Source organism: Salvia miltiorrhiza, chromosome 5 (genome assembly GCF_028751815.1).
Source record: "Salvia miltiorrhiza cultivar Shanhuang (shh) chromosome 5, IMPLAD_Smil_shh, whole genome shotgun sequence".
Taxonomy (NCBI): domain Eukaryota; kingdom Viridiplantae; phylum Streptophyta; class Magnoliopsida; order Lamiales; family Lamiaceae; genus Salvia; species Salvia miltiorrhiza.
This window is the reverse complement of record NC_080391.1, coordinates 43,302,148-43,327,364: the sequence shown is the minus strand read 5'-3', so window position 1 is coordinate 43,327,364 and position 25,217 is coordinate 43,302,148. Positions and strand designations below refer to the sequence as shown.

At 37.0% G+C, this 25,217-nt stretch overlaps 2 protein-coding genes, 1 non-coding gene and 1 pseudogene across 3 annotated transcripts; 1 reads left to right on the top strand and 3 right to left on the bottom strand.

Annotated features, from left to right (window-relative positions):
- Positions 1-829: 829 nt before the first annotated feature.
- Positions 830-1,654, bottom strand: LOC131024658 (late embryogenesis abundant protein At1g64065-like; annotated as a pseudogene).
- A 2,686-nt stretch (positions 1,655-4,340) lies between these two features.
- Positions 4,341-5,292, bottom strand: LOC131024657 (late embryogenesis abundant protein At1g64065-like). Its single transcript, XM_057954165.1, has one exon. It carries the CDS (start codon positions 5,123-5,125, stop codon positions 4,571-4,573), a length of 555 nt encoding a protein of 184 aa, XP_057810148.1. The 5' UTR covers positions 5,126-5,292; the 3' UTR covers positions 4,341-4,570.
- Positions 5,293-5,830: 538 nt separating this feature from the next.
- On the top strand, positions 5,831-7,405 carry LOC131024656 (uncharacterized). Its single transcript, XM_057954164.1, has 2 exons — positions 5,831-6,310; positions 6,385-7,405. The coding sequence occupies exons 1-2, from the start codon at positions 5,994-5,996 to the stop codon at positions 7,202-7,204; spliced, it is 1,137 nt and encodes a 378-aa protein (XP_057810147.1). The 5' UTR covers positions 5,831-5,993; the 3' UTR covers positions 7,205-7,405.
- A 13,780-nt stretch (positions 7,406-21,185) lies between these two features.
- Positions 21,186-21,292, bottom strand: LOC130987314 (small nucleolar RNA R71). The gene has a single exon (XR_009089702.1). It is a non-coding gene; the product is annotated as a small nucleolar RNA R71 (small nucleolar RNA).
- Between the last annotated feature and the right edge of the window lie 3,925 nt (positions 21,293-25,217).

Here is a 25,217-nt window from a genome sequence, read left to right as displayed (position 1 = left end):
GCTAATCTAAGCCATCAAAATATGAACGGCGGAGATCAAACTACATGAACACTTGCATGGCAGCATGCACAACACTATATATAGTGATTGTGAAATGAAGGATAAAGAAACTACGAAAAGAATATACTCCCTTCGTCCCAATATTGTTGGCCACATTTCCTTTTTAGTTTGTCCCACTATTGTTGGCCACTTTCCTAAAATGGAAATATTTATCACATTATCTCTCCTACTTTATCACTTTATTACATTCTCTCTCCTACTTTATCACACTCTCTCTCCTACTTTATCACATTATTACCTTCTCTCTCATACTTTATCACCTTCTCTCTCCTACTTTATTACTTTTATACTATATTACCCACACACTTAAAATACTAATCTACAACTCCTTAATTCCCGTGTCGAAACCAAATGTGGCCAACAACATTGGGACGGAGGGAGTACTAACTTTCGCTTGGGACACAAAGTGTGCTGCAATTTAGCCAAAAAAGAAAAAAAAATGACTGAAAAAACGGAACATTTTATTGTATGTCTTGGAAACACTTTTGGACAAGAAATAGCTAAAACTTATGATAGAGACTATTATAATTAAAATAAAACAATATTTATACAGATTGGAATATGTGGTTGATAATTGAAAATTCAATTGTTTGATAAAGTAGTGTCCTTTTGTCTAGAAGAGTGAATAAAATCAACAATCAGCAACTTGAACTTCTATATATCTTATGAAAATCAAAACCCCATCTTATTCATAGGTTGAAAATAAATGCATTCAGCAGCCAGGCATGACGTGATACTGATAACAATGTCACGATCATCACGAAAAAGATTAAACCAAAACCCCAAGATGAATAAATATACAGTATATTACAGAAAAATGATCACCAAAATCAAAACTCAAAAAATAAGCAAAAATAGATGGAGATTATTATCAACAACATGATGAAACACAAGGCATGATAATAAAAGAGACGATCAGTTGCAGGTCAAGTTCTGCACAGTGTTGGTAGCCACAACAACAGTGAAGGTGCACTTCATATTAGCCGTCTTCTTCCTCTTGATCACCTTCATCAGCTCCACCTTCCCTCTCAACCTCGCCTCCGCCACCAAATCCAACGTGCCCGAATTGGAGCCGCCCAAATCCGCCACGAAGGTGATCTTCTTAGTGGAACGCGCCCCTCGCACGCGCCTCCTCGATCGCGAACTGCGCCAGGCTGCTCTCGCCGCCGGCGGCCCTAATGGTGGCGAGCGTGCTGTCGAACTTGAAGCGTCCGAAATTGGTGTTCTTGACAATGAGACGCGCGCTGAGCCGGACGTCGCCGGTGGGATTGGTGGTGACGGCGATGTCCTCGAGCCGCACCTTGGGCGTCTTCACGCGCATCACCGTCAGCGAGAACACGAGGATCACGGCAACTTGGAACACCGCGAAAATGGCGATGTACGCCAAGCATTTCATTCTCTTCTTCTTCTTCATCTGCGCCTCCGACTCCGAGTGGTTGCCGTATTCCTCGTCGCTTCTCGGCACCACCGTCGCCGGCGCCAATGGGTATCCCTGCTGGACCTCCGGCTGATATTTGTCTGCCATTTGTAAAATGTTTTTTGGTATTTGATATGTGATGAATGTGTAAGAATTTGAGATATTATGAGGGAGGAGAAAAATGTGTATATATATATATAGGTTTCATGTAGGGTTGTTTCTTGGAAAATGCGGGTTTGAAAATTGGGGCGAAAACGTGTAATTGGGTATGGGTATTTTCATGGCAAAATGGAAACACGTTTTTTTCGTACGTGACAAGATGAGTACGGACATAACGGTCTTTGGTTGTGTTCTAATCATAGAAGCTTCGATCATAAAAATCCAGTTTTTTTTTTTTTTTTTTTCTCGTGTTTTGACTACGTGGAATGATTATATCATAGTCTAATAAACATATGGGCCATGGATCTTCTAGAGGTACTACTACTCGACTACGACTTTCAAGTTGCGTATTTTCTTAAATAAGTTAGTATTACGCGCTCAACATAAAATTTAACTATTTCTATCTTTAATTTAATTATTATCTCCGTCCACGAAACATCTTTCTCACTATAATAGACATGAAAATTTGAAGAAATTTAATTGTATATTTGGTAAGGGTTCCATAATTTTTAAAAAAATTGTGATAATTAGTGGATTTATATGAGTTCATTATTGACCATATATGTAAATGTATAAGAATTTTAGCTAGTGGTGATAATTAGTGAGATTGTATTAAAAAAAATGAATAGAAAGATATATTATGAACGAACTAAAAAAAATTAAAAGAGATGTTTTGTGGATGAAAAGCTAAAGATATTGAGCGGGAGTTGATATAAGTATCTTGTCAACAGTACCTACTTCATCAATTAGATAACTTTCAAATTAAGAACAATATATATCAATTCAAGTGCAATTACATTGGAGTTAAATTTGAGTGTTTATGCACACTATATTACTCAGAATTAATACTGTACGAATTTTAAGATTTATGTATATAGATATGCTAAATTTTTGTTTACTGAAAATAGAAATAATTTTTTTTTTTAAATATTGAAACAAAATCATCATAAACGACGAACTAAAAATAAAATGGAAAAGTTCAATGATTTTGAAAAATAACAAGTGGGACGAGTTCAAATGAAAGAAAAAGGTTTTCACTATATATCCATGTCAGTAGCGGGCCTGGCGGCTTGAAATTGGCTACAAAAACTGTATCACACGCTAGCTTGTACACACATCGCATATGATTCAAAATGATGATGTATAATTTATCGATTCCAAAATAAGGATTTGATAAATTAGGTGATATTTTTATCTAATATAATTCGAGATTAAAAAAATTTAGATACTTAATTTTTTTTTTTTTTATTTACCAAGAAGTAGATATAGAATTAAGATAAATAATGAAAAATATGAAAATAAGAACTTCTGCTTGAGTTGGATCGAGAATATAAAAGCACGTTAAGCATCATATACCATTTGATGAGCTTAGTCATTTAAATTTGAATGAACTTCTTTACAATGCAATCATCTTAATTATCTTTTTTTTCTCGAATTTTAATTAAATTTTAATTATGATGATCAATTAATCCTAATTAGGAATTAATAAACATTTGGACGTACACACATTTTTGCCTTATATATTTGACATGAACGCGCTTATGTAATTTTTTTTATTGAAGATGAGTTGGATGATAAGTATCTAGATTGATAAAACTAACTGAAAACAAAGAGAGTTTATAAGTTTTTGGAGTTTATAAGATGTTTCAAGAGCTTATAAGATAGGCAACACCCTAATGTAACCAAAAATCTTTTAGTCATAGAAAATTCTAGCCATACAAATAAAAATATGAAAATAATAGCATTTCTTATTAAAATGTACCATTTTAGTGTGTAACAATGTAAAATACATTATTACACACTTTTTAAAAACAAAAAAGTGTGTAACAGTGTAAAATACATTGTTACACACTTTTTCACACAATCTCACATTTTTACGTTATTACACACGTGTGTAACAGTGTAAAATACACTATTACATAATTTTTGAGATTATTACACGATTTTTGAAAAAGTGTGTGACAGTGTATTTTACACTGTTACACACTTTTTTCGCAATTACACACTTTTACGTTATTAGCGAAAAAGTGTGTAACTGTATTAAGGGTATAATTGTATATTTACATAAAAAAGACTAGTTTTTCCATATTTTTATTTGGGTGAACATTTTTTCATTTTCTTATACAAGAAGGGCTAATTGAGCCCATTAACTCTAGTTTCTTAAGATCTTATAAGTTGTCAAAGTGTTTGAATAATTGAGCTTATAAGCTAGAAAGAGCATTTTTAGTTATTTTTGTAAAATGAGTGTTGCTCATAAGAAAATGAGAAAATAAGTTGGGGTAGAGGAACTTATTTTTTAGAGAGCTTATAAGCTGTTAGAACTTAATTTTAGAACTTATAAGCATCTTTAGGAGCTTGTTTTGTCCAAACACTTTGAAGGAGGTTATAAGTTCTTAATTAAACAGTTTATAAAATGTTATAAAGAGCTTATAGCCAAACACCCTCAAATAATGAATACTGATTTTGAATCATAGTACGGCGTACTGTTATATACAATGACTCTATTTTCAAGTAGTGCGTGATTTTTAGTTACTAATTTATATATCTAAAACTAATAAAGAAATTTGTGTTCTGCTATATATTTCGGTTGTGTATTGAAAAAATAGTAATAATAAAATCTACAAATCTGTACGTAAATTGTAGTTTGGGAAACTATTTCGAAATTTTAAAAGTCTACGTTATACACACATAGCAGTCAAGCGCGTATATAAATATAATATCTTAAATCCAAAAAGTATTATACAGAGCGAATCAATGATAACCAAACTCTAACAATATGAAAACTGAGCTGAATTCTATACTCATACATATAAACAGAGATAAATAATCCAAGTCTACAACAATGGAATCAACAAATAATACAAAAGAAAAATATCGAGACAAGCCCAAATTAATCAAAATATGAAGTCCAAAAACATAACGATCACAATATAACTAATTGCATCTCAAATTCTCCACCTGCCTGTTACCCAAATTGACAGTCCAATCACAATTCATTTGACCAGATTTCTTCTTCTTGATGATCTTCATCAAATGCACCTTTCCATTCAATTTAGCTTGGCTGCTGAGCCTCAAAATCCCAGAATTGATGTCATTTCCCAAGTTAGTATCAGATAGTGTGTCTGTGCTAACATCCACATTGATGTTGAACCTCTGCGTTTTTCTGGCCTTGGTGCGGCCCCGGGGAATTAGAGCTTCCCCGAGTGGCACCCCATTGTAGAATACGACAAGCGTGGCGTTGTCATACTTGAAATGCCCAAAGTTGGTGTTTTTGATGGTGAGTTGAGCGAGCAGCCTCATGTTGATGGAAGTTGCGGTGTTGTTGTTGGAGCTGAAGCTTTCGACAACCATGGCGTTGAACCTCACCTTAGGGCTTTTGATCTTCATAACTGTGAGGGCAAACACTAATATGATAGCCGTTTGGAACACCAAGAATGCTGCAACGTATGCTAAGCATTTCTTGCGGCTTCTTCCTTCTCCCTTTGACATGTTTTTGTTGAGAAAGAAGAGTGTTTTTTTTTTTTTTTTTGATGAATGGGACGTGAAGGTATTTGAGAGGTGGAAGCTCAAGTAGGAAATTGGATGTCTAGAATTGAGAAAAGAGGAGTGTATATATAGGAAGAGGAAATAAGTAGTTGAAGTAGATGGTTGGCTCAAATGTCAAACTAATGTTGCTATACTCGGACAAATGCGCGTTTCAAAAAGCAATGCTGCTATATGCGCGTTTTAATTAGTGTAACGTAAAATGGAGTTAGTAAAGGAAGTTTCATGCCTAGCTTACTTAACTAACAAAACTGTGCGTGTGTGTCGCCTCGGGGTGGGCCAGGGAATCTCGCTTTACTTGTTAGAAACAGAAAATCAGCCATGCCTAGTATTAGTTTTTGACAGATGGAAAATAAATCTGAGTTGGTTTATATGTAATATTTTAAAAATTAACAGCCCACACGTCGGATCTGCATCATTCTGATGTTGATCAGAAAATATGGATGGGGGAAATTTCCTTTTAATTTTTTAATTCATGTATTGTCAGGTAAAAAAAATTTATCATAGAAAAAAACCTAATATTGAAAAAGTATGTGAATTTTTGGGCAATTAACCCTTAAATTTGTTTGCTCTAGAATAATTGAGTCAGTCAAATCAAATACTAAAAAATAACTTAACTATAAACCAAAGAAGGCAATTTCATCCGAAATTGAGTCAGATCTGAGACGTGCGTTGTCGTAAGGAGGCAATTCATCCGAAATTGCAAACTAATAAAGCAAAGAAATGTCAAAGCTATTACAGATAAGATAATAGTAATAAATATGCATCCGATCTCCATCCGAGGAAGACAAATATCTGAAGAAAAAGAAGAAGAATGTACGTGACAAGGCCTCTGTCGCAGCTGCTAAAATCCCCAGAAATTTTAGCAGCAGCTCCCGACGGTCCCAACAGTGGATTCCTAGTGATCCAAGACGAGGAATCTTTGAGATACTCTTGTTTCGGAGTGTGCAAGAATCGCAGCCTTAAGCAGCTGCCTTTCCCTCAAGACAAGGAGCTCACCATTCAATACACCACCAGCAACGGCCAGTCCACTCATGTATCCAACGATCCTGTTTTCTTGATTCCTGCTCTCAACTGCCCCTTGTCTTCCAATCGCTACTACGCCATCCTTCCCCATCGGAAACGCATAGGGTACCATTCACGTCTGCTTTTTCTTGCTTTAATTCATAATTAAGATGGAGTGAGTGATGAATGTTTATTCTCAGAGAAGCCTTCACCTGCTCGAGAGAAGAAGATAAGGTGAGCTGCTGCTTCTGCCGCTGCGTCAAGGACGTCAAGTCTAGGCCGTTGGATCCGCGCAACGTGTACCAGCAGTTCCAGCTTGTTCCATACGAGTCCGCTTGCATCTCAGCCGGCTACTTCGTGGCCAAGTCGGTTGCTTCGGATGGTTTCCCTCCCTACTTCCTGCGGCGGAAGGGCTGGACGATCTACACCAAGACTCCCCACACGTTCAAACTGGACACGGCGCAGGGCCTCGATCCCGGCCTCCGTGCTCGTCTGCCGGAGTTGGATTCGTCCAGAGTGGTGGGGAAATGGTACACTCCCTTCGTGTTTGTCAAGGATGGATCCTTGAGAGATCAAGTGAAACGATCCATGTATTATGAGGTTACATTGGAGCAGAGATGGGAGCAGATTTTCAAGATTGGTCGTGATCATAATATAGGGGATGCGGTGGTGGTTGATGCTGCAGTTGAAAGGGAGGAGGTGTTTGTTGGTGGGAGCAAATCTACGTGGAGCGCGGCCGACGGAGTCGTGTGGTTCAAGGTTGAAGACGGAGGAGGAGTGGGGTTGAGAGTGGAGCTGGTGGAGAGGATGAAATGGGAGGAAGAGAGGGGAGGGTGGGTGCGAGGGGAGGAGAGGCAAGTGAAGATTCATAAGGTGGAGAAATGGGAAGGAGGTGGTGATTGGAATGAGTTTGGATGCTCTGTTTTGGTGGAGACCTTCAATTTGAGGAGAATGGATGGGACTATGGTGATGACTTATAATTTTAAGCATTTTAACCAGTTGAAGACAAAGTGGAAATAGATGATCACTTCTTTAGTAATTACTACTTCTTAGCGATGGTTTTACAAGTTTGTCTATATATGCTTGTATGTGATTGTGAGTTGTATTTGATTCAGTGGTGCGAAAAGATTGTGATGCTGTCTATTTGAGAATGAATGTAAACTTATTTTGCACTGGTGTATAATAAGTCAGGGATAATTAAGGTATACTTTGATCGGATGAGATTCAGTTTCACTATTATATCTTCAACAATATTTTTTTTATAAAAGTAAAATTTATTTTAATAGTAGTAATTATACTTAACTTTTATTTACAAAAAATGAAATTTTAAAAAATTATATACTCTAATTTTGAATTTATCAACCCTAATAATGAATTAAAACTCACATATCCTAATTGAATAGACTATAAATCCTAATCAATGATCATAAAATTAAATCAAAGCATATAAAATTGAAATTAAAGGGGAAAAAATACATTAAAAAACAGTTGTACATTGAATTACTCATGGTAAATTGGTTAGTGAATAGGCAAGTTTATAGTATTTGTTTGCAAATTGCAATGCTATTAGTTTAGTAGCGAAACAAGAAAAGAAAGTTGTTAGGCACTCCATTGTTGTCTTAAACTTTTGATACAATGAACTAGTAAAATATCTATTTTGTTATTGCAAAGATAATAATTAGCTACTGAGATAAAACGTAGTCGCTAAAATTTTGTTTTTATTATTATAATATTAAACAGTTTATTAGCAGCGAATTGATTATATTTTACCTACAATTCACGATCAAAATGGTTTTTAGTTGTGAATTGACTTTATTTTATGTACAATTTCCAATGACAAAAAATCTTAATTAATAGAACTATAGTGAGTTAAGATCAATTAACGTGACTAGATTCACATACAAAGTCACGCTTCTGTCGTTGGATTGGAAAATTAAATTAACTTGATTATGCTCTTCATGAAATTCTTGGAAAATAACAGGAAATTTCTGTGAAATACACTAGCATTAATTCATGTTGCGGGTTTGTGAAAGAAGTTTTTAGAAGATAACGTAGTTTAATTTACATTCGAGTTGGTTGGTGTGAAGGCCTCACAAGTTTATCTTATAATTAACAATCTAATTTATAAAACTAAGCAGCGTTTATATAGAAATGCAGCAGGCGCAGTAAGTCTATTAGTAGTGTGTAACCCGTCGAAATTCGACGGGAAATCACTTTAGTTGTGTTTATAATTATTGTAAATGAAACAATATTATATCAGAGACATATATTTGAATTTGATATATTAAAAATAATTTTACTACTTGTTCTCATCACAAAAATATTTTTAGTTGTGTTTATAGTTATAGTAAATGAAACAATATTATATATGAGCCATATATTTGTATTTGATATATAAAAAATAATTTTACTACTTGTTCCAATCACAAAAATGTATAGTAATGCGTGTTCACTATTTACACACATAATTACCCATTTTAATAGAAACTCGAACAATTACATAATAAATATTCATATACAAAAATAAGAGATTAAAAAATTAGAAAAAATTTTATTTAGACGTGTTGATAAATGTCTGTACCCATCAAGAATGTATAATACTCATATCTAAATCATTTAATTAACAAAACACTTAAAATTGGAGAAAGTTCCACGTAGATATGTCGAATTCACGACTAACATTATTTCTAATTGTGAATTCAAACTTTAAGATTTGAATTCACAACTCACACTAGCTATTCAGTTATGCATTCGAGTTTTAAAACTTGATTTCACAACTAAAAATATCGCTGGTTGTAAATTCAAGTTTAATATTTAAATTCACAACCAATACTATTGCTAGATGTGAATTCAAGATTTAAAACTAGAATTCACGACTAACACAATTTCTAGTTGTGAATTCAAGCTTTAAAATTTAAATTCACAACCAAAACTAGCTATTTAGTTGTGAATTTGAGTTTTAAAGCTTGATTTCATAATTAACAATAGTGTTAGTTGTGAATTCGAGCTTTAAAACTCGAATTCACAACCAACACTAGTGATTTAGTAGTGAATTCATCGAATTAGATGTGAATTCAAGAACATTGACAACTCAAACTCACCTCCATATTCGTAACTTCAGAATTTGATATTTTCACGCCAAAAAATTACAAAAGAGAAAAACAGAAATACAAAAATCTACAAAATCACAAAAAATAATACTCCCTCCGTCCCGCCGAACTTGAGGCGTTTCTTTTGGGGACGAGAATTAATGAGTTATTGTTTAGTTATTTAAATATGTTTGTAAATTTATGGCTAAGTAGTTATTTATATAATTAATTATTTTAAATTAATTAAATCTGATCTTTTTTTAATTTAAAAACACCCCTCACCCCACCCCAATCCTATCAACAGTCGGTCTTCCCCGGTCTCCCCGGTCTTCCCGACTGTAAACCATCACGATTGTCGGTCTTCCCCCCATCAAGAGCATCCCTTTTCCAGAATTAATAGTCGTTGCAACCCTTTTTCCCTCTCTGTCAGCGTCCTTTCCCCACAACAGTTGTTCCATTTCTTTTCCAGAAACCCCCAATTCCAGAACCATTCAAAATCAAGAAATAAAAAATTGAGGATGAATTAAGAAACCACCCTCCGTCCCGCCTTCGTCTCTGCCTCCGTCACCGTCTCTGCTCTTGTCCTGCTCAACCCTAGTCGTCGTTGCTCGAATTTCAAGCAACTGCGCCGCCTGGAACCTTAGGTACTCAATTTCTCGTCCACCTTATTATTCCTCACCGTTTTCCGAATCTCGTCAGATGAGATATGCCGCCTTCCATCCCAGATCTGCCGCCGTCCACCGTCCACCTTGTTCTTCTCTACAAAACATCCACCACATCAAGAAAACACCCACCACCCACCGTCCATCAAGAGCATTTTGGGGATTATTATTATTGTTTGAGCCTTAGGCGTTGGGCGGTGATTTGGGATGCTGCAATAGGTTGTGGGGCAGTGGAGAGATGGTCAGAGAGAAGAGAATGAGAATGGCAGAGAAGTTAAATTGAAATTTTGAGAAATAAGCTAATGGGTTATTTGAGATTATTAAGGAAAAATAAATGGTGCAATTAGTTTTGTAAATAATTAATGCTTTAAATTGTCTAATTTTTGTCAAAAAAGAAAACGACTCAATCTCGTTGGGATGGTCCGAAAAAAAATATGACTCAAGCTTAGCAGGACGGAGAGAGTAGTAAAATCTACAAATTTAGTGAAATTTTTTATAGAAACTACAAATCAAAAAAACACACAAATCTTCACTAATTTTCAGGTAATCAATCTCATGCAACAATAAAGTATGGCGGTTGAACATCACCATAGCTGTTGGGGTTTATGTGTCTTTTATCCATTCCACTCCATATGCTAAAGTTTTGCGTTGGTTGAACAGGAGAAAAAATTTCCATTTTACATATTGTTCAAAGTCGTATTTTGTCAACATTCTAAGACGGACGCTTTTGCTGGCAGTGATTCATCCACTTTTACGGCGTGTTTGGTATCATGGATTAGCCCGTATTAGAAGGTTTTATACGGGCAATGCCTTCTGTTTGAAATCCCTGATGCATTCCATGTATGGCCCGGAGTTAAAATCACTGTAGCACCTGGATTATGAATCTGACGCCCCCCTCGGTTACCATTATCCGAAATGAACAGTGATTTAGCTAACATCTTTGACTGCCTTAAATGCCCTCCAATTCTCAATTCAAATCTATATATATATAAAAGCTCATCCAACTTCACAATTTTTTTCCCGCCCAAAACTAGAGTGTAATTCCTATACTAATCACTATTTAGTCATATCTTAAATTTGGTAATTAACAATTAATTAAAGCATTAAATATGATAATTAGTTGATATCATAAATATGTCAATATTGACTAATTCATTCACATACTAATAGTCGGTTATATGTATACACATGTATATAATCCAATACAGTACATAACATATGTATGTACATATCAATGTACTTATTTTTTGTGATTTTTTTCATATAATATAGATAGTTTATAATTAGTACATAACATATGTATACTTATGATGATTTATATATATTTTTTGTTTATGGTAATTAGTTCACACCTACAAATATTATAGTATAGTAATTAATGATTCCTTCAAATATATTCATTGTCCATTATATATAATGTAAGAATAATGAATTACATTATAAATGAAATATGATAATTTCTCACATAATTTCAAAATTTCAATTATTCCATTAAAATTCTAATTTTTTTTGAAATATTTATACCAATTATATTTGATCTATAGATTCTAAAAGAATAGTTTTCTTTCTCAAGCAATAAATATTTTTTCTACTAATCTCTTTATCTTTATGTCAACGCTAATCTTCTTATTTTATTCGTTAATTTTTCTACTAATATTCTTATTGTATGTAAAAGAAAACTATTCTCATAAATAATAAGTTATATTTTTTCTACTAAAATTAACTTACTAATTTTAGAATTTTATTTTTATTTTTTAGTTTGTCTTCATTTCGTCTACTCCAAATCATATTGGTATTTTTTTGTTATAAATTTTCTATTATTTTAATTAAAATATAGTTAATTTTGTATCTCTAAAATATATTAGTTATGTATATATACTAACTATGAACCAAAGATTGGCTAAAATAAATTAAAAGTCACTTTAAGATATAAACTATGAACCATTTTTTGCATTTAGATCATAAAGATATACAGTGAATTCATCATTTTATTGGATGGTCCTGGGTTTCAATCCCCTATGTATTTTAAAAATGGCATATCATATTTATGTATTGATAATTTTGGATCAACAATTAATAATTAATGTTACAATGACATAGCTCATGACAACACATTAATTTTAATATTTTAACTGAATGTTATTTCTATAGTGACATGTAATAAACTTAAGAAGATTTACTTATATACAATTAATAATATATTATGTTATATAAATGGTATATTCCATACAATATGTGTGTGTGTATATATATATATATATTGATTTTAATCTATAATATATATATATATATATATATATATATATATATATATATATGAAACATCAGTTTTTAACGGCTCTTTTTTTGCGCCAATTTTTCTCTCTCATCTATCACCTATTTTATCACACTTTCTCTCTCCTATCTCCCTCATCTACACGTTCTCTCACCCATTTTAACATCCATATTAGTATTTGATTAAATATGATTTCCATGAATTTTTCTCTCACTTCTCCTTTTTTTGTTCTTTTCTAAAAATCATCAAATTCGATTAATAAAAAATATTCAATATGGATCTTAAACTAAAGATCGTGACAAGATCTTTAATTTGATGTAAAATTAATATATAAAAAAAATTAACTCGAAAAAGTTAAATCGTTTGAAATCATAAAAATCATTTTTTTTTCTCTCATCTCTCCTCTCTCCACTCTTCTTTTTTCTTTCTTTCAATATAATGTTACGACTTTTTATCTTTATTCTTTTTTATAGTAATTTTGTTTTATTTTTATTATATTAGCTCAATTTAAAGTTCTTTAATTTAAGTTAAATTTTGTTTTATTTTGTTTCAATATATATATAAAAGCTCAACCAAGTTATGTTTTCCCGCCAAAATCACTTTACTATTTTTAGAATTAATTTTTTTATTGTAATTTTTAGAAACTATATAGAAAATTTTCTATATTATATATATATATATATATATATATATATATATAGAGAGAGAGAGAGAGAGAGAGAGAAAGAGGAATGTTATGCTACATACCTTATGTGAGCACCACTCACGTTTAGCGATCGTTAGCATTATCTTTTTTGTTTTAGATATTTATTTTTATTCTAATACTTCATAAATCGTTATTAGGATCATTAATTTTATAAATAACATAAAAACCAAAGTCTAATTTGTTCTTTTTATTAGTTATTTGAAGTTAAAAGGAATATGAATAAATCGGACTTTGATTTTTTGTTATTTATAAAATTAATGATCCTAATAACAATTTATGAAGTATTAGAATAAAAACAAATGTCTAAAACAAAAAGAATAATGCTATCAAGGGCTAAACGTGAGTGGTGCTCACATAAGGTATGTAGCATAACCACTTTCAAAAACAGTACTATATTTTCCAGCCAAAAATCACCTTACTATTTATGGATATAATTTTTAATTTCTAATTTTTTTTATTCATTTCGTCTACTCTAGATTATACAGATATTTGTTTGTTATGATTTTTTCTATTGATATAATTTATCACATTTTCATAGTTTTTTCAAAATAAAATGTATGCAATTTCAGTAAATTTAAATGATGTGCTAATACAAAATTAAACTCTTTAATCTACTTTTATTTTTTATTTTTAAAGAAAAATCGATAATTATTCTCCAATTAATGATTTTCCATTAAGTCATTTTCATAGTTTCTAGGTTGTATTATTATTTTATCTAAATACAAATTTTAAAATTAAACTATATATTTGTAACACCCCGCCTATTTATATTAAGTTTAGAATTTATTTTAAACTTAGATTAGGATGATTTACACCGGAAAAATGAAAAATGATTTATATTTTAAATTCCAACAAAATTTATTTTCAGAAGCCTTCATAAAAATTTAGTCTTTTGAAATTTTGTGCATTTCATAAATTGAATTATATGAATATGTGATTATTCTATATGATTAGTATTTATTTGTACATGATTTAATTTAGGTCTATGTTAAGCTTTAATTTTTGAATGTGTTGGGCTTTGACAAATATTATTTTGGGCCCTAGTTTTAATTAAGCCTTCCTTGTTAATAATTAAGCCCAAAAAGAGAAGCCCAACCCACTCTTCCTAGCTGCCAAGTACAACACCTCCATTTTGACTCCTTCACCCATCTCAACCATGCGCCCACTCTTTTGCACGCTTCCTACCATTTTGACTCCTTCACCCATCTCAACCATGCGCCCACTCTTTTGCACGCTTCCTACCATTTTTGACTCCTTCACCCACGCTTCTTACCTTAACATGTTCATCCTACTCCCTTAAATATCCCCCTTATTCATCTAATTCCTCACCCCAGCAACGAAGTTTAAACAGAAACAAGATCACCACATAACATAGCAGAATTTATTCAATCAAGGTTTTACCTTCTAAACTCCAACTTATTCCCTCTGCATAAATGACACTACGATGCATCCTATCTATGTATGCTGTTTTACTTCTACAACTTATCAAACCAACAAAGCATGAGAATAAACTGCATAACTTGGATACTACTACACATTTGTGCTTTTACAATGTTATACATTCAAAAGATGATAAAACAAGATCGGTAAATTGAAAAGAAAAATCCAAACTTGTGTCTTGTTATGTCGACTTGTGGTGTGTTTGTTGCTGGTCATGAGAGTCGAGAGTAGAGGGGAGGGCAGCGACGGCTTCTCGCTGTCGTTCGCCGGAAGTCAGAGGGGGATGGGGACGGTACGGTCGGCGGTGGCTTCGAGCTGCTGTCCGGCCGAGGAAAGGGAAGAGGAAGTCAGGAGCTACGGCACGGCGGCTCTGCCCGCTGCTGTCGAGGATGGAGAGAGAGAGGGTGAGAAGGGCGGCGGTGGTTAGTTTCCGCTGCTGCGGCCGCCGGATCTGTGAACAGGGGAGGGTTGAGAGAGAGACGATGGAGGTGGAGGGCGCGGTGGCAGTCCGCTTCTTCTACTGCTGTCGGCCGATTTAAGTGAGGAGTGAGGGAGTTCAGGCAGCGGCGGCTGGTCTGGTGCAGTCGTCGGAGGGAGTTCTGGGTTCGGTGAAGAAAGGGGCGGTGGCGCGGCTTACGGCTGTGCGGTCGCCGGAGCAGCAGGAACAGCGGCGCTCCTCGCCGTTGAAGAAGAAGAGGGATGGGCGTCTGTTTGAGGGAGTGACAAACATGGTTTTCGTACCTCAATATCGCATGAATTGTTGTCATTTTCCCCCATGAATTGATTGCTAATATGTGTTTGTATCCCAATTTTGAGTTTTGTTGAGTTTTAATTCCTTGGTGTAGTTTTGGAGTGATTTCAGGGAAAATCAAGAATTAATTGGAGGATTTTGAAGACATGTGATCGAAGTACGTCTCGAGAGGAATCCGTGAGTGCAAACGGCGCCCGAATCGGAGCTCGGACGAGGGAGAACGGGGCCGACAAAGTCAGCCGCGCACAGAGGCCGCGGCCGCGGTCACGCGTCGTGGGGAAGGTATCGCCCGCGGTCACCACCCGCGGCCGCGGGGTGGGACCGCGGGCTAAGTGCTCAAGTCCAGGGGTGTACCGCGGTCACCACCCGCGACCGCGGTCTGGGACCGCGGGTCCCCCCCACGGTCACCACCCGCGGCCGCGGGGCGGGACCGCGGGTTCCCTGAGTTTTGCCCACGTTTGAGCACCACGGGCGCGGGCCATGACCGCGGGAAAAGAGCGGAGTCGCGTTTTTCAGCCCTTAAACCCCATTTTCCCCCTTTTTCTCTCATTATTCTTCTTCTCCATCACTCATCTTCCCCAACACTCCACACACTAAACCCTAGCCTCCTTTAACACACCCATCTACCATTGAAGACCATTGAAGAGAAGAGAAGGAAGAAGAAGCTCATAAATAGGATTTGTTATTTCTTACTCTCTCTTTCATTATGTACACCTTTAACTTTGATTTATTGTGTTTGAACATGTTAGGCTAAATTTCTCTTTGATTTGGGGATTAGGCTAGATGATTATTGTAATGGATTGATTATTTATGCTCAATATAAATCTTGTTTGTTCATTTGCACATTATCTTTTCAAACCCTTGTTTTATTCTTGTATGGATTGTTGGCCACATTCTATGCATTTCTAATTTGCACTTTGAATCGGGAGAGGATAATTGCAATAGATAAGGTGTTTGAAACATAGCAATTCGATAACCGGGAGGTTGAGAGTTGGGTGAGAGTATGTCGATCTTTGTGTGCTTTTGGGAGTTATAGGTTAGAAGTTGACCGGGGACGGCAACTATGACCCGTAATCTACCGTTTTAGTCGTCCGGGAGGGGGCTAGAACTAGTTGGGAGATCACTCTAGATAATTAGGTTCGTCAAGATTAGTATTGAGTTATAATTGAAGTCCTTTGCTTAATCATCGATGCCTAGTCCCTAAATCGCCTTAATCATCTTATTTATCCACTTTGCTTATTTGATTTTTATTTGTCTTTGCACTTGTTAAGTATTTAGTTAGATAATCAAACCAATCACTCAATCGTTTAGTCTAAATAGTCGAGTAAAATGAATTAGGATAATCACTAGATTGAACTACTAATCCTTGTGGGATACGACCTTGCTTCCATATATTACAACTACCCGTATACTTGCGGCGTGGTGAAAATATTAGCGAACAAGTTTTTGGCGCCGTTGCCGGGGATTGGTTGAGTTTTTACTTTTGATATTGTGAAAAGTTGTTTTTATCTAATTTAGATATTGTTTTTATGTTTGTTTATTTATATGTTTATTTGTTTTTGTTAGAGAAAATTGCTCCACAACCGTAAAAGCGGCACCAAAAATGGATGATGGAAGGAATGAGTTGGTTGAGCAACTCCAACTACAATTGGCGTTGATGCAACTTAAGTTGCGTGTTTTGGAAGCCAAAAGAAATTGTAGGCAACCAATGATCCAAAAAGCCTTCCAACCAACACCTTCCTATGGTGACTTTTATGACATGGGGTGCAATGCCATGGAGTGGCAATCACCATTGGAGTATGAGGACCATTTCAATAGTTGGAATTATGAAATTTCTTATTCCACTCAAGAAGGCTTCCAAGGGGGAAATCGATACTATCAAGAGGAGAAATCAAATTCAAAAGACGATCTCCTTCAATGCTTCATAGCTACACAAGCTTGGATAGAAAAAAGTCTAGCAAAATCGGAGGTTATGCTAGAAGAGCAAAGAAGGTCTTTGGCTACCACTATGGAAAATCAAAAGCGAATTGATGATTTGTGCATGGCCATTAGCCTTCAAAATGGAACCTTGTATGAGGAACCAATGCCAATGCTAAGTGAAGAGCCTCAAGAAGTTGAAGAAGAGTATGAAGAAGATGAGGATCAATTCTCCAAACCCCTTGAAGTCGAGAGCCCAACTTTTCCGACACAACCTCTACAATTTCAAAAAGATGAAGATTTCACAAGCTTTAAAGAAAGCAAAGTCAAAAATTTTGTCGATCCTTACCTCGCCACAGGCGATTCTATGAAGGCTTGCTTCTTTCACTTTTATTTATCTTCATCTTTTGATTTTCACTTTGATTTGTCTAATAAGGAATTGTTTGAGTGTGGTGGTACTCTAGATGGTGAACGAGATTACCATGACGCCCGGGATGTCTCAAGAATTGCAAAGCCACCATATTTTTGGGTCGCGGTGGATGGAGCATGCAAATTTGATGAGAAATGGCCACCGCCTAAGCCTCCACCTCGTTTGTGAGTACGAGACAAGTAACCATTTTCTCCTTCATCCAAACTTATTTCTCCTTTGTGTGAAATAAGTTTGGGGGGGGGGGTGAAGATGGGTTACTTATCTCGTTTATCCGTTGTTTATTTATTTAGTTAGTTTAGTTTTCGAATAATGAGATTTTGTCTCTGTTTTTGAGCTTTTCCTTGTCTTTTGTTTTTGAGCTTGATTGTTGAAAAACATGAGTTGGATGAAATGTGTGTTGGGCTTATGATATGAATGTTGCTTTTGAAAAGAAATTGTGTGTATCACTTGTGGATTATGCATGAAAAGTTTGAACTTGTGACAAGTGAGTTAAATGTTTTGCCTCCAAGAACTTGATAATGAGCTTGTAAGATTTGAACCATTGATTGTCATATTATCACAATCTCATTTTGTTCTTGAGTGTAAATCGATTGAGCATGTATGTTGGTCTCTAGAACTTGCCATGAGTCCTCTCTTGAAAATAAAAGTAGATGTGTTGTTAATATTGAAGTGATTTAAGGCCATCTTTGTTAGCCACTTGACCCCAATTGTGCCAAATTCTCATATGATCCTAGTTTACCCCTTTTGTGCCTTGTAGCCTTTCTTTGAATGAACCAATGATAAAGGGGTAGAACTTAGAGTGTTAGTGGTTGCTTTGATGAAGAAAAAAGTTTGGGAAATGATTGAAATTGCTTATCAAGCTTTGATTGTGTGAAAATCACTAATCCCCTATGAGCTCAAAAAGAAAAAGAAATGAAAATGAATGTGAATAAAAGAGCATAAAGGGGAGTGATTTGCCTTTTGAATCATAGCCATGATAGATATCACTAAGGATGAAAAGATGAAATGTAGGGATTTTGGTTTTCGATTGATAAGAGAAATGGTGAAGTTGATTTGTTCATTGTGATTGATAGATTGTGGGATGAGTCACTTTGCCTAAAAAAAACTACTCACCTTACCAAAGAGCCCTCATTACAACCCAATGAAAGCCCTTTTTGATCTCTATTTATAACACATTGAAGCATAGAGAGTTAGGACAAATGGCAAGCCTATGGTAGATTGCATGCATTGTTTCGAATTGAGTGTAAACACGTCCATTCTAAACACTTGAGAGTCGAGTGCATCATTGAAACATTCACCTTGTGAGGATTCAAGCTTGGAGGCTATAATGTTGAACTTACTATCACTTGTGACTTCTTGAAATGCATATCTACTTGTGATACACTAGTGAAATATTTTGAAAAAATTGAAGCCCTTGAAATGACACCAATTCATTCTCACATGTTTGTTATCTTCTATTTCTCTTCTCTTTGTTGTTTGGGGACAAACAACGCTTTAAGTTTGGGGGGGTTGACAAACATGGTTTTCGTACCTCAATATCGCATGAATTGTTGTCATTTTCCCCCATGAATTGATTGCTAATATGTGTTTGTATCCCAATTTTGAGTTTTGTTGAGTTTTAATTCCTTGGTGTAGTTTTGGAGTGATTTCAGGGAAACTCAAGAATTAATTGGAGGATTTTGAAGACATGAGATCGAAGTACGTCTCGAGAGGAATCCGTGAGCGCAAACGGCGACCAAATCCGAGTCCGGATGAGGGAGAACGGAGCAAAACGAGCGGACTGTGCAAAACGCCCAGTACCCCGCGGTCACCACCCGCGGCCGCGGGGTAAGACCGCGGGTCAGCTGTTCCCGACTCAGGAGACACCCGCGGTCACCACCCGCGGCTGCGGGGCGGGACCGCGGGTCCCCTGAGCATCCCCCACGTTTGAAGGCCGCGGACGCGGGCCGTGACCGCGGGAAAAGGGCGGGGCTCCCCCAAGTGGACCCCAAACGCGATTTTAGCCTCAAAACTCCATTTTTCTCTTTTTTTCCCCAATCATTCACCACACACACCCACTTCATCTTCCCCAACTCTCCAATTCCAAACCCTAGCCTCCATTCTCTACCATTTTTTTTCTCTTCCACACACAAAAACAACACCAAAATCAAATAAAGAAGGGGAAGACTTGGAAAGGAGCTCATCAAGACTACATGATTGAAGATCAAGATTATAGGATTTGTCTATGAATCTCTATCTCTCTATATCTTTATTTATGTTTTCTTATGACTTGAGATTTGCTTTTATTATGAATATGCTTGGCTAAAATCTCTTATCTTAGGGATTAGATTAGATGGATTTGTAATGGATTGATTTCTTTGTTCAATATATATCTTGATTGTGCTTATTGTTATCTTTTCAAGTCCTAGATTTATCTCTTGTATGATTGGTTGGCCACCTTTTGTGCATTTCTAATTTGTGATTTGAATCGGGAGAGGATAATTACAATAGATTAGGAGTTTGATACATATCATCTCAATAAACCGGGAGGTTGAGAGGTGGGTGAGGGCTTATTGATCTTTTGTGCTATTGGGAGTTATAGGTTAGAAATTGACCGGGGACGGTAATTATGACCCGTAATCTACTGTTTTAGTCGTCCGGGAGGGGGCTAAAACTAGTGGGGAGATCGCCCTAGATAAGTAAGTCATAACAAGATTTATATTGATTTAAATTGAAGTTCATTACGATCCATCGAAATCTAGTCCCTAGGATAACTTTCCTTTGAGTCATTCCCCAATTTATTAACTAAGTTTATATTTTTGTTATTTAGTTTGCTTGCTTTAATTTAACTTTGATTTAACCTTCAATATCTCTTCATCTTTGGTTGTCTAAATAGATTGAAAACAACTTATTAATGGTATTTAGAAGTTTGAATTCACCAATCCTTGTGGGATACGACCTTGCTTCCCTTATATTGCAACTACACCGTATACTTGCGGCGTGGTGAAAATAAATGCGAACAAGTTTTTGGCGCCGTTGCCGGGGATTAGTTTAGTTTCTTTGCTTGTGATATTTTGCTTCATTGTGCTAAACTACTTTAGACATTTTACTTGCTTTAACTTTTGTTTTCTATTTTAAGATTGTGATTTGACTCTTTGTTCTTGTTGGTTGATAGGTAGTGTATGAATACAAGGTCAAAAGGTGCACCTCTTATACCTATAGACCTTGAGGTTGAAGCTTTTTGCCGACACAACAAAGCAAGAACAAGAAGAGATAGAGAGTTGGAGGGAAACATGGCGGAAAATCAAGAATTGATCCTCCAACTTCAAAGGCAACTAGAGGCTATGCAAGGGCGAATCAATGAGCAAGAGGCTCAAAGGAATGCACCACCACCACCACCTATTAGCAATATGTTCCAACCCATTGTCCAACAAGGAGGAGTGCATGCCCCGAGAATCAACGCCACCAATTTTGAGCTCAAGCCGGCCCTCATAAATATGGTACAACAAAACCAATTCGCCGGTCTTTCCCAAGATGACCCGAATGGACATCTTGGAAACTTCTTGGAGATATGCGGCACCATCAAGATAAATGGAGTCCCGGAGGATGCCATTCGACTTCGACTCTTCCCCTTTTCGCTAAGGGGCATGGCCAAGACATGGTACCAATCTTTAGAGGGTGGTTCTATCACTACATGGGAGAACATGGCTAAAAAGTTTCTCAACAAGTTCTACCCTCCGGGTAGAACCATGAAGATGAAGAAGGACATAGTCCAATTTCACCAATTTGATGGAGAATCCTTCTACGAAGCTTGGGAGAGATTCAAAGAGATGCTAAGGAAGTGCCCTAACCATGGTTTAGATCAAAACACAATCATTTGTGTATTCTACACCGGGTGTAGTGGTGAGATGCAAAGAGACATGAATGCATCGGCCAATGGAGCATTGTTGGAGAAAAGCCACGCGGAGGCTGCTCACATCATAGAGAACTTGGCCACCAATTGCCATCAATTCCCAACGGAGAGGATCATCTTGAAGAAGGTGGCGGCTACAACAAGCTCGGATCCGATAGCTCTTTTGACGGCTCAATTGACCGCCATGAATAGCAAGATTGATGCTATATCAATGTCAAGGGTAGAGCCCGTGGTTGAAGAACAAACTAGCTTCGAGGATGTGAACTACATCAACAACAACAACCGAGGCTATGCGAACTTCCGGCCCCAACAACAAGGTGGCTACCAAGGGCAAGGGCAATACACTCAAGGATTCCAACCTAACCGCCCCCCTAACCTCTCCTATAGCAATCCAAACAATTTCTTGCAACCACCGCCCGGATTTGCGGTGAGCCATGGCATGATCAAGGAAGAGAAGAAGCTCAACCTTGAAGAAATATTGATGAAGTTCATGACCACGACTCAAGCTCACATGACAAGAACGGATGAGAAGTTAGAGGCTCAAGCCAAGCAATTGAAAATGCTTGAGATACAAGTGGGACAAATTGCCGAGTCTATAAACAATCAACGCCAACAAGGGCAATTCCCAAGCAACACAATCGTGAATCCCAAGGAGCATTGCAAGGCCATTGCTCTAAGGAGTGGAACAACATATGAAGAGCCCAAGATGCCCGACGAAGAAGATAGAAGTGGTGTTGTGGTTGAAGTTGGAGATGGCAACCCTTCCAAGGAACAAGGAGATAGAGGAAAGAAGAAGGAGGTGTACGTGGCTCCACCACCTTATTGCCCACCAATCCCTTTTCCTCAAAGACATCAAAAGAAGAATGTGGAGAATGAATTCTCCAAGTTTCTTGAGATTTTTCGAAAGGTGCACATCAACATTCCACTTGTTGAAGCTTTGAAACAAATGCCCTCCTATGCAAAGTTCCTAAAGGAGGTCATATCAAACAAGAGGAAGATGAGAGAGAATGAGACGGTCAATCTAACCGAAGAATGTAGTGCCGTTCTCCAAAGAAAAATCCCCACCAAGATCAAGGACCCCGGGAGCTTCACAATCCCTTGTGATATTGGGAATGATCGCTTTGGGAAAGCTTTGTGTGATTTGGGAGCAAGTATAAATTTGATGCCGCTCTCAATCTTCAATAAGCTAGAGATTGGCACCATCAAGCCAACAACAATTGCCCTTCAAATGGCGGATCGTTCCGTTTCTTATCCAAAGGGGATAGTAGAAGATGTCCTCGTGAAAGTCAACAATTTCATATTCCCGGTGGACTTTGTTGTTTTGGACATGGTGGAAGACAAAGATGTACCTTTAATTCTTGGGCGCCCCTTCTTGGCAACGGGGAGAGCCCTCATTGATGTTGCTAAGGGCGAACTCACCCTTAGAGTGAATGACGAGAGCTTCACATTTTCAATCCACAAGGCTCTCAAGTACAAGGAGGAAGAAGAAAAGAGGGTTGGTGAATGCAAGATGATGCAAGTGATAGAGTCTTGCATCAACATGGAGGAGTACCACATCTACAACAATCCAATGGACACTTGCCTCCTAAACCCTCTATTCTCTTTTGTTGATAATGATGAGTTTAATGCTTCTAACTTATTTATTGAGGCTAATGAAATGAACTTTGTGCAGAAAATTTCACAAGGAGAGGCATGTTTCTTGGACTTGAGAAATGGAGAGCCGAAAGATGAAGGAGTGGAGAAGAAGACTCCCAGCTTGGAGTTAAAACCTCTCCCCGAACACTTGAAATACGCCTTCCTTGGTGAGGATGAGGCGTATCCGGTAATTGTATCATCCTACCTTTCTCCTCATGAGCTTGATCAATTGCTAAATGTTTTGAGGAAGTATAGGTCTGCTATAGGATGGTCAATTTCCGATTTAAAAGGGATTAGCCCATCCATTTGCATGCATAGGATTTTGATGGAAGATGATTTTAAACCTAGGAGGCAAGGCCAAAGACGGTTAAACCCTATTATGCAAGAAGTAGTAAGAAAAGAAGTTCTCAAATTGCTAGATGCGGGAATTATTTTTGCTATTTCGGATAGTGAGTGGGTTAGTCCCACTCAAGTTGTTGCTAAAAAGGGGGGGATAACCGTCATAAAAGATGAGCATAATGAGCTAATTGCAACTAGGTTAGTAAATGGATGGAGGATGTGTATTGACTATAGGATGTTGAACACAGCTACTCGAAAAGATCATTTTCCTCTTCCTTTTATTGACCAAATGCTTGATAGGTTGGCGGGGGTATGAATTTTATTGTTTTCTTGATGGGTACTCCGGGTATAATCAAATCATGATTGCCCCGGAGGACCAAGAAAAGACCGCTTTCACTTGTCCTTATGGCATTTTTGCTTATAGACGCATTCCATTTGGTCTTTGCAATGCCCCCGCTACTTTTCAACGATGCATGATGGCCATTTTCCATTATTTAATTGAAAATGTAATGGAAGTTTTTATGGATGACTTTTCTATCTTTGGCAATTCTTTTGATCATTGTCTCCATAATCTATCTATTGTGTTGCAAAGGTGTGAGGAAACTAACCTTGTATTGAATTGGGAAAAATGTCATTTTATGGTTAGGGATGGAATCGTGCTTGGACACAAGGTCTCCAAAGCCGGATTGGAGGTGGATCGAGCAAAGATAGTGGCCATTGAGAAGCTTCCACCACCATCCAATGAGAAAGCCGTGAGAAGCTTCCTTGGACATGCCGGGTTTTATCGAAGATTCATCCAAGATTTCTCAAAGATCACCAAACCCTTATGTCACCTTCTTGAAAAAGATGCAAAGTTCAACTTTGATGAAGATTGTTTGGTGGCCTTTGAGAAACTCAAAAAGGCTTTAGTGAGTGCTCCCATCTTGATCACACCGGATTGGTCACAACCGTTTGAGCTCATGTGTGACGCAAGCGACATCGCCGTCGGGGCCGTGTTGGGGCAAAAGAAAGACAAGCTATTTAGAGTCATCTACTACGCTAGTAGGACTCTAGATAAGGCTCAATCAAACTACACCGTCACTGAAAAGGAACTTTTGGCGGTTGTGTATGCCTTCGACAAATTTCGCTCCTACCTCATTGGCACAAAATCTATTGTTCACACCGACCATGCGGCCATCCGGTATTTATTTGAGAAGAAAGATGCCAAGCCGAGGTTGATAAGGTGGATCCTCCTCCTTCAAGAGTTTAATATTGAAATCCGAGATAGGAGAGGATGTGAAAATGTTGTGGCGGATCACCTTTCAAGACTTGAGAATCCCGTGGAAGGGGAAAATGCCGATGTGCCCATCAATGAGAATTTTCCCGATGAGCAAATCTTGCAAGTCAAGACCCACACCCCATGGTATGCGGACTACGTCAACTATCTTGCATCCGGCATTCATCCACCACCCGAGTTGAATCGTTACCAAAGAAAAAAATTCTTTCATGATGTGAAATTCTTCTTATGGGATGAGCCGTTCTTGTATCGACGATGTGCCGACACCATCATCCGGCGGTGTGTACCCGAAGAGGAATGGGGAGCTATTATGAGGGAGTGTCATTCTTCCCCTAGTGGAGGGCACTTTGGCACCAACCGAACCGCTTTTAAGGTGCTTCAAAGTGGCTTCTATTGGCCAACTATTTTCAAGGATTGCCACTCATTTATTTTGAGTTGTGATCAATGCCAAAGAATGGGAGGAATATCAAAGAAGCACGAGATGCCCCTTAACAATGTGATTGAAGTTGAGCTCTTTGACGTATGGGGCATAGGCTTTATGGGCCCATTCCCAATGTCTTTCGGCTTCCAATACATTTTGTTGGCCGTGGAGTATGTTTCAAGATGGGTGGAAGCAATTCC

Coding starts and splice junctions, on each gene's coding strand:
- LOC131024656 (XM_057954164.1), top strand. CDS start 5,994: ATGTACGTGACAAGGCCTCTGTCGCAGCTGCTAAAATCCCCAGAAATT. Junction 6,311..6,384: donor CCCCATCGGAAACGCATAGG/GTACCATTCACG, acceptor GTTTATTCTCAG/AGAAGCCTTCACCTGCTCGA.
- LOC131024657 (XM_057954165.1), bottom strand. CDS start 5,125: ATGTCAAAGGGAGAAGGAAGAAGCCGCAAGAAATGCTTAGCATACGTT.